Source organism: Microplitis mediator, chromosome 3 (assembly GCF_029852145.1).
Source record: "Microplitis mediator isolate UGA2020A chromosome 3, iyMicMedi2.1, whole genome shotgun sequence".
NCBI classification, from domain to species: Eukaryota; Metazoa; Arthropoda; class Insecta; order Hymenoptera; family Braconidae; genus Microplitis; species Microplitis mediator.
This window is the reverse complement of record NC_079971.1, coordinates 22,027,186-22,037,821: the sequence shown is the minus strand read 5'-3', so window position 1 is coordinate 22,037,821 and position 10,636 is coordinate 22,027,186. Positions and strand designations below refer to the sequence as shown.

At 29.2% G+C, this 10,636-nt stretch overlaps 1 protein-coding gene across 1 annotated transcript; it reads right to left on the bottom strand.

The window, feature by feature from the left end:
• Nucleotides 1–510: 510 nt before the first annotated feature.
• Nucleotides 511–3,724, bottom strand: LOC130665579 (segmentation protein even-skipped-like). Its single transcript, XM_057466029.1, has 3 exons — nucleotides 3,375–3,724; nucleotides 2,970–3,154; nucleotides 511–2,366 (listed from the first exon to the last, which is right to left on the bottom strand). Exons 1-3 carry the CDS (start codon nucleotides 3,514–3,516, stop codon nucleotides 1,641–1,643), a joined length of 1,053 nt encoding a protein of 350 aa, XP_057322012.1. The 5' UTR covers nucleotides 3,517–3,724; the 3' UTR covers nucleotides 511–1,640.
• Between the last annotated feature and the right edge of the window lie 6,912 nt (nucleotides 3,725–10,636).

Here is a 10,636-nt window from a genome sequence, read left to right as displayed (position 1 = left end):
CTCATACCCATGTTCTCTCGTTCACGCTTACCATGAAATACTAATGGGGAATATAATACAGGGGTTAAAATTATCCTCTCCTACTGTATAATATCCACCAAATGGTTCCCCTCTATACCAAAGAAAAAAAACCCATACCAGATTGACTTAATTGACTGGGATAAATTTCTTTATTCGAAAATCTACGGATCATCCCTATTACTCATACATTACATTATATTATTTTCTATATCATCAACTGTCATCCCAAAGTAATTGCTCTTAATTGCACAAAATAATCAACACTCGCTAATTACACCCACACAAAAAATTAAAAATTAAGAGGTTGAGGATTCAAATAAAATAGTAATTCAACAAATTTAATTATTTATATAGACATATATATTATTTTATTATTTTCTAATGTCTTCAGTTCTCTCATAGTTTACAAGTATATACATTTATATATTCATATATTATTTTACATTTAGGGTAAATTATTAATGTTAATAATTACTAATTATTTACCATTTGAATTATAAATAAAAATCTCGGCTAAGTCTTCGGTTTATTCTTAATAATTAGTACAATAATAAATAAGTAATTATTTACAAATTAACTAAAAAAAACGTGTATCAAAAATAAATTTCAATTAAAAACGACTGTAAAAGTTTTGAAGTAAAATAAATTAATTAAAATTTGCTGTCAATTTTTTTTTAAATGAAAATTGTTACATTTTTTTACAGAGGGCAAGATTTTGGTTTAGGTTTAAAAAAAAAAGAAAAATGGGGAAAGTTGGCCATCGGCAGTTACTCAAAATTGAACAAAAATTTTTTTTGCAGTTCATTTGACCCACAATTTTAGAGTACGGTGCAAATTTTTCAACTTCCCGCTATGAAAATTTAAAATTAAAAAAAAGAATTTTTAGTTTTGGTCCGATTTTCGAAAATCCTGTTTTCGCCATTTTGAAAGTCCAGCTTTCGTTATTTGAGCTCCTCGGAAGCTCATCGGACCATTTTTGCATAGACGCTCGCATCCATGCGTGTAAGCTAAGTTTTTTAGTACGATATCTTTGGAACGAATCAACCGATTTGAATATTGCGCGAAAATTTGAAAGTAACAAAATTTTTGAAGCCTAAGCACGAAAACAGCGGGAAGTTTTAGAGTCTACTCACAGGGTAAACTTTATATCAGTTTTTTTTTTTATAACTACACAGTAAAAAAGGATTCGTCAAAATCATATATCGTGTGTGAAACGAACGTTTTACACTTATTTATATGTTACTTTAACATGTTGTGTTAAAAAACGTTACACACTCATCTGTTAAAAGTAAAAATTTTCCAAGAATTTTTTTGTAATAGCCGAGATTATTTCTGACATTTTATGTGTTGATTTGACAGTAACATAAAAAGTATTTCGAATAAAATGACATTGTGTATTAAATTGACACACAAAAGTGTTAAGAATTCAACACTCAAAATTTTAACACACATTTTTTTTACACTTTGACGATTCGTTTTTTACTGTATAGAGTTTGAATTTGTGTTAAATGACCAATTTGCCCAATTTTTTTTTATAAAAGCGATAAAATGAAATTCGAGAAAAACAGATAGTCTAGAATTTTCTACAAAATTTACAAATTATCATAAAAAATTTATTTTCACGCTTTTTCAGAAACATCTGTTTTGTACGGCTGGAATAATTTTGGTGGTCCCATTTTATTAGGACTAATACCCGAAGACATAACATGAGAATTGTAATGGAAATTAATATCTTTGCTATCGAATGCGTTTTGAATTTGCGGAAAACCGTTCAAAGTTAACCCAGCTGGTAATTTAAGAGGTGGGGTTTCTTCCCGGCCATTAGAATTATTATTAACATTAACATTTGCATGATGATGATGAACAGAACCAGCGCAATCGCAGTCACTTGAAGTATCTGAATGAGCTGGACTGAGTTCTGCGAGATGCGCAGGTCTGTAAGCTGAAGGCGTTGGTAGCTGAGCCGTGGGCGTACCAAAGTTTTGATTATTTCCAACCCCGACAAGACCCGTTAAATGTAAGGGTGAGATTCCGTGGGGCTGAAGAAGGTGCGGGTGCGCTGGGTAACCGGGTGTCTGCGGATGCGGTCGATGGAGTCCATTACTAGGAGGGCTTCCAACATAAGGATTGTATCGCGCTGCACTTGCATATGCTGCGTATGCTGACCCTGGATAACCACCAGGAAATCCTGCCGATGGATGATATGGCGACTGAGGTAATACATTAACTGATGCAGCAGCTGCTATTAATGACGCAGCAAAAGTTGGGTCATTGTACATTGCGTAAGGCCAGGCCAATGCCATCCTCTGACGTTTGTCTTTCATCCGCCGGTTTTGAAACCAGACCTAGAATTTTTTAAAATAAATATTATTAGTATACAATATAAGTATGCCGAAAGCTATTGCTAATTGATTCAATTGACACCTCAAAAGTTATAACCCAGGGACGTTTGTTTGCTTTAAGTGATTGTACTCAGCCGACGTTTACTTACCGGCTAGGTCATAATCACCGATCAAATAAACCTGCTACTGGCTTATATATGTTTATATATATGAGGGATACTCAGAAAATATTTTAATTATCTTTTCGCTCTCACCCTTCAAAAAGTTACAAAAAAAGGGGCGGGAAAAAAAGTAATATTTGAATTTTTTTGAAAATTTTAATTAATAAAAAAAATTGAGGCCCATTTCGCTCCGATTATTCGAATGAAAAAAAAAATTTACGAAGTTCGAGTCTGAAAATTTTAACTGAAATATGAATTTTGGAAAAACGCTCGAATTTTGAATACTTGAAAATTTTTAAATTAATGAGCGAGAAGTTCAAGTTTTACTAGGTCGCACTTAATAATTTTTTACTGAGTACTAACTTTCGATTTGAAAATTTTTTTTCACTAAAATATATGTATGTATACAAAGTGTGATATATAATTATATAAAAATGATATATACCTTAATAGTGCCTTCAGGTAAATTCAATTGAGCAGCAAGTTCGCATCTCCGTGGCCTGCTGACGTAATTTTCCCTAATAAATTCCTTTTCTAAACGTGAAAGCTGTTCGCGTGTGAATGCGGTTCGGTATCGACGCAAGTTTGGGTCCATATTTCCCATTGGTTGTTGCTGTTTGTTTGGTGAATCTGCCGAAAGAATAAAGAAAATAGATAAAAAATGAGAAACTCAAAGGACATTAGGTGACCGCATGTCGACATATTTCAGAGAACCGACTTCCGACCTTCTATTCTACTCTTTGAAACGGACTTTGAAGGTGCCGCAAATTTCAACTCCCGTTTTAAAACTTCTCAACAAGGGGTAGTTTTTAACTGGTAAGAATTTAAAAAAATTTTAAAATCAACAAACCTTTTTCGGGCGACTTTGGTGCCGAAGTGGCTGGACTATGAGGTGGAGATAATTGATACTGAGGTGGTACCAAATCCACAACGATAGTTTCTTCGTCTTTGTATTGATCACGATCATCGAAAGTCCGTTGATAGCCTTGCATTTTAAATTCACTGATTATTTATTCGTCTTTTATTCACTAAATAAAGTCTTGTTGTTTATTAAATTATGTAAGCACTTGCACTTAATGCACTTAAAATACTGATCCACAGCACAGCACAACTAGGCAAGACTGGTAACTAATCGAGTTTAAACTCGTGTGAGGTTCGAATTGTGTCGAGGAACCCTTAGGACTGAGCTTTGGAAAAGTTCGGGGGAATTTTATAGTCGGTCTCTTCGGAGAGGGATTCGGAGTGGGATTCGGTGGTGGATAAAAGCTGATTGGTCGGGTACTTGAATACTGAAACACGATTGGCTGATGTAGAGAAGATCCACCCACTTATTTTGGAGATGAATTTTGTGGAAGTAGGGAAACTAAGTTGTTATGTTATGCTATTTCTATATTCTATGTATACTAAATGGGTTATTGGATTGAGAGGCGAGACTGCTTATTCGTGATTATTCGATGTGTTCATTTTTTTAAAAGAGAAAATTACAGTAATTGGATACTAAGTTTTCCATAAATAATTTTTTTAAAATTAATTTTTAAATATTTATAAATAAATTATGTATTTAAATTTTTTGTCGTTAAACGTTGCGTGAAAATGAGCGAAAATTACCTGGTAGTAAAAATGTATTTTTTTTTTTAAAGATTTTTGCTCTATTTTAGATCGTTTTATGAGCGGCTATAAAATAGTAAAAATATATTTTGAATATGATAACAAAGCGTCAAGGGCGAGGTTTAAAAAAAATGTGATCGTTTTACTTGCGGCAATTTTTTTTTTTCGGGACCAATAAAAATCGATAACTTGATTTTTGAATTTTCAGAGTGAATTATGACACTTTTTATGCTCGTCAATACCGTTGCTCCAATTTGGTTTGACTTCTTTAGTTTGAGTTCGGAAATATTTATTGTTTGCAGGCCATATTTTTTAAGTTTTAACCTAAAGTGTCTTTTAAAATTTTTTTGCTGGGTATGAAAATAATTATAAGTATCCGTGAAAATATTAAAAATATTTTGAACTACATTCAGTTGTCGATGCTAGTATTGTTATGCGACGGAAACATTTTTTTCAGGTTTTCTTTTTATCGCGCAACGGTAAATTTATAGAAAATTTATTGGAGCGACGTTTGAATTTTTTAGAAAATTCTTAAATTTTGTGAAAAAAATTATTTTCTATTTTTTTTTTTTCATGAGAATTTTACTTATGAATAGACGTGTTGGACACGTGTGATACTAGGGCACGATGGGTTACTCGGGATATTAAAACAAATTTTTGATCTTGCTTCGAAAAATTTTTTTTATTGAAATTTTTGAATGAAAAAATTATTTACCCGCTCAGGTGTCACTGGGAACCGATCTCCCTTCTTTTGTAGGTATATTTAATTGTATTATTTTGCAAGAAATTATTTCTTTAGCAATTATTGCTCATGAGTCATTACGAGGGACAAGATTTTTGCCTTATTTTTTAAATGAGTAGTTCAAATTTTTGATATTACGGCGAAAATATTGGTCTTATTAAAAAAGTTTTCGAACAAAAGTTGTAGGAAATTTAATTTTCTAAAAAAAATGTCCCTTATGATTTTCTTCCACGATCAATATTTTCACCGTGATTCAAAAATTAAGATTCATAATGAATGATTCAAATTTTTGATAATTATGAAAATCTTAATTTTGAAATTACGGTGAAAATATTAGTCCTAAGAAAAAGTTAGATGAGACATTTTTTTTACAAAATTAAATTTTGAACAACTTTTATTTGAAAATCTTTTTTATACGACCAATATTTTCACCGCAATTCTAAAATTAAGATTCATAATGAATGATTCAAATTTTTGATAATTATGAAAATCTTAATTTTGAAATTACGGCTTTCTTATCAGTCCTCAGAAAAAATTATAAGAGACATTTTTTTTAGAAACTTAAATTTTCTACAACTTTTGTTTAAAAATTTTTTTAATAAGACCAATATTTTCCCCGTAATATAAAAAATTTCACACCAGTAATTATTAATTATTTTTAAATTAACGCAAAAATCCTGGTCCTAGTCATTGCACTGAGCCAGTGAATGAATACAAAAAATATTTGAATCTACCAAATTGATAAAAAAAATATTGAGAAGTGAAATTCAAAAATTATTATGTTTTGATTTGAAAATTAATTTTTTTGAGACTTGTTTGTGATTTAACAATTTTCATTTTTAATAACAACGATTGTTTTTTCGTGATACGAACAATGAAACTTAACATAATAATACAGCATCTAAAATAAATTCAAAAACACGTTCTTTTTTAACTTGAAATCTATTCAACTCCAAAATCACAAAGCTTGCATACCTAAAATATTTTTTTTATCAATCTATAGATAAGAAGATAACATTAAAAAGAAAAATAAGCATAAAAAAATCAATAGAAAAATTTTTTACGGCCAAAAAAAAGCAACCCACGGGACCATCATTACCAAAATTTTCCCTAAATCTTTGAATGTTTGCAAAATATTTAACTATAACAAAAAGAAGATTATTTAAATCATGGGTAATATAATCTCAGCAAAAATATTAAAATTTTTATGACCAGATTTGATAAATTTTACTTATTTTCACTTAAATCGGCTGTTTAGAAAATAAAATATTTAAAAACTTTAAGGATTACCAGGTGGAAAGGATTAGAAAATAAACACCAAGGGCAATAAAATTCACAAAAAAAAAGGAAAAAAAAAGTACATACTGTTAGTGGTCTTTCTTTTGTACGGACCGTTTTCCATTTTTCGAAGCATTACGGTAAAGAGGAAATTAAGAGTTTTGTCTCATCGGCCTAAGTATCCATTATAAGTTCGGTTGTAATTATTGTCATTTGAAACAGTCATTAAATATTCACAGGTATATTCAAAATAAATAAAACCACTTGCTATTGTTGACTAATGACAATCACTAATTTTACTCATTAGAGTCATTAGTGTCCCGTCATTACCGAGCAGACATCGTTATATACATATCTACCTATAACCCACGTGGATGCCTTGAAAGTATAATAATTACCTATGGAATGTATAGTTATTTGTGCTTTACTTGTAAACGATTGACTCGAAGTCAAAATAAATGAGATTTATGGTATAAATTTAAGTCTTCTATACAAAAGGTTCTTAAGCCAATTATATGAAATCGATACTTAAAGAAATAACTTTAAGTGATTACAGTTCCAAATTTTAACAAAATTTCAAAATTAAAGGTTTTATAATCAAATAATATATTCATATTGATAGTATTTTTAAAACTGAATTCATTTCTAAGATCCCGAAGAAATCGAAATTTGAACAGATTTTTTTTTAACCTATTTATTAATATTAATAAAAAGGGACAAGATTTTTGCCTTAATTTTGGAATGAATAGATCTAATGTTTGATATTACGGCGAAAATATTGCTTTTATCATAAAAGTTTTGAAACAAAAGTTGTAGGAAATTTAATTTTATAAAAAAAATCTCTCTTATGATTTTTTGATACGACCAATATTTTCACCGTGATTCCAAAATTAAGATTCATAATGAATGGTTCAAATTTGTGTTAATTACAAAAATCTTAATTTTGATATTACGGCGAAAATATTGGTTTTATCATAAAAGTTTTGAAACAAAAGTTGTGGGAAATTCAATTTTATAAAAAAAATCTCTCTTATGATTTTTTGATACGACCACTACTTTCACCGTGATTCCAAAATTAAGATTCATAATGAGTGATTCAAATTTGTGTTAATTACGAAAATCTTAATTTTGATATTACGGCTTTTTTATTAGTCTTGTCAAAAACGGCTCCAAATTTCGACGTGGCAAATCAAGTCTAAATCAAGTTTTATTTTTGACCCGGGCCGTAATATATATTACCAGTATTACTTATGAAAAAAAAATATTCATCGAATCAGACATTTAAATTAAAAGTACGAATTAATTGATAGCTTATTAAAATATTAGTTTCCGTTCGATTTTAGTTTAATAAATACACAAATTAATTTCTATAATTTTTTTTCGGAGTATTTATAAAATTATTAGTTTCGAAGGTTATAAAATAGGTAAGCACCGATGGAACGTTATTGATTTTACATAAACAGTAGCAGCGTAAGCGAGAGCTTTGTTTTAATAGGTATGTATATGTATATATACATATATACCTGTAAGTAAATTAGACGGTTAATCAAGCCGTTTAATCAGTGACATGATCGTCGACCACATCTGCCGGTGAACGTCCAATTATTTGCCGTCGTCCCTACAACCAATTCGAATTAAGTGTACGGTATATATATATACATATAAATATATATATGTGTACGTATTACAATGTTTAGCATTTATCTAACTTGACAAATAGGGTCCATTCATTCTTGACATTTATTGGAAGTTGTTTATAGATAAAAACCGAGTTCATTTTTTTTTTAATTATTATTTATTTTTAGTTTAATTTTAAGGGGGGAAAGGGGTAAAATTAGACCCTCAGCAACTTTTAAAAAAAATGCAGAAACTGAAAATTAAATATTCAAAAAATTGGAGTATCGAAAATATTTAAAAATTTTTTGATTAGTTGACTTCAATTTTTGACAAATAAATTATTAATTGACATCTTAAATGTATGAGATATAATTCAAGTAAGTATCGAATAGGCAATCAAAAAAAATTTTTGGCATTGAAAAATTATTTTATTCAAACCCTGGGTCATTTCGAAAAAAAAAAAAAATTGATTGGAAATTCTTTTTTTAGCCAATTCTGCTCCGTATTAAAAAATTTTGTTTCAATGACAGCTAAAAAAAAATTTTATCTACTATTTGAATATATCTAATAATCTAATAGAAGTCAAAATTGTAAAAAAAAAAAAAATTCAAAATAGTTACGATCGGACCCCTTAAAGTTTTTCTAAATCTTAATTAAATTTAAATTTTGAATAGGGGAGACCGGGGCAAGACGGCCCACCTAAGCCGGTTATTATTATTTGTGGCTTTTAACCATCAAGTCGATTTACTGTTGTCCAACTTGAACTCAATTCACCAAAATTTTGGTGAAGCTCCTGAAAAAAAATTTTTTTTTTTTTTTGGCAAGACGGCCCCCTCCGAAAAAAAATGAAAAAAAAAATTTTTTTTTTTTTAATTGTAAAAAAATTTCCCGCGTAACAAATGTTTATATTTTTCTCTTTAACAACTGTATTTACTTTAATATTACTCGAAATAACCTTTTTTGATATAATACGAGTCATTTTTTCACTTCTGTAGAAAATTGATTATTGGTTTTTTTAACTTTTTCAAATGCTCTATTTTACTCCAAATCCATATAATTAAACAAAAAATGATATTTCTATTAAATTAATCATGACTAGGTTATAATACTATGAAATACATTTTCTTTTAGAATTTTTGAGTGGTTCATTTTGCCCCAAGTTTCACGTATCGGGCTAAAAATGAGTAAATAATCTAAATTTGTGATAATCAAAAGAAAACAAGAAAAAAAAATTTTTGGTTAATTTTTGAGGTGGGCCTTCTTGCCCCAGGTGGGCCGTCTTGCCCCGGTCTGCCCTAAATTGAGATTTTTTAATTTCTAAAACTCATTAAAAATCGATGACTAAAAATAAATTGAAAACCGAACAAAAGAAAAAGGAACGTTAGAAATTATTACTTTTGCTTATTGCTTTATCGTCGGGTCTTTGAGTACAATGATAATCCCCTTAGTGCGAATAATTTAAAACAAACACAAACTCATTGTTCAGCCTAAATAATGAGAGATAATATATTAAGATAAGCAAATAATGATGTTAAGTGCATTGTCTACCTCTTTGTTCCAATGTAGTGACGTTCATCTAATTATACTATTATGTATTTAAATGTTCAAAAACCCTACGATGATGGCCAATAAAATTAATCCGGGTTAAATAGTCATAGACTACAGGTTTGGTAAAAGTTTACTGTATGGAGATAAAAAAATATTTTTTAATTTTGGGACACCCTAATGGAGATGATGTATTGTAGGGCTTTCTAGATACTATCTAGAATTTTCTTGTTTTGTGTACTAATGGACTTCCAAGTACATACCTTTAACTGTGCCCCTTATTACTTTCAATATGTATAATAGGGTGATTAAAAAAATAACAAATTTGTTCTTTTTTTCCGGAAGCAGGTTCAAAAGTTTCATTTAGATAAAAAAAGACGCCTGTAAAAATTAGAGCTCTTAATTTAACATTAAGAGGTTCCGCATTGCACTTTTCTATTTTCTATGAGAATAACATGGAAAAAATTTTTTTGCGTCTTCTGATTTTTATAAGTAGCTAACGATGCGTCATAGGATTAATTGGCAGGCATATTTTTGTAGGTAATTGAATGCTCTACAAAAAAAGTTTCTCATCATTTTTTGATAAATCTATTTGTTCAAAAGTTATTTGAGGTTGAAGTCGAATTTATATTAAATTTTGAGATTTTTTTACTTTTCCGGCGAAACTATCAGACTTATTACAAAATGTCATGGGACCTTTTTTGTAGACAATTTTATTCCCTAGAAGTTATTTCCAATAAAGTTTTTCGAATTCCGCATTTTGTTCTAGTTATTTTCATTTTAATGTCATACTCATAAAAAAAATAGTCTTCTGATCGATTTTAAGAGCTTGACATTAAAATGAAAATAACTAGAAAACAATGCGGAATTCGAAAAAACTTTATTGAAAATAACTTCTAGAGAATAAAATTGTCTACAAAAAAGATCTTATGATATTCTGTAATAGGTCTGATAGTTTCGCCGGAAAAGTAAGAAAATCTCAAAATTTAATATGAATTCGACTTCAACCTCAAATAACTTTTGAACAAATAGATTTATCAAAAAATGATAAGAATCTTTTTTTGTAGAGCATTTAATTCCCTACAAGAATATGCCTGCCGATTAATCCTATGACGCATCGTTAGCTACTTATAAAAATCAGAAGACGCAAAAAAATTTTTTTCCATGTTATTCTTATGGAAAATAGAAAAGTGCGATGAGGAACCACTTAATGTAAATATTAAGAGCTCTAATTTTCACATGTGTTTTTTTTTATTTAAATAACACTTTTTAACCTGTTTCCAAAAAAAAAAAAAAATTGTTATTTTTTTAATTTGTAAAAA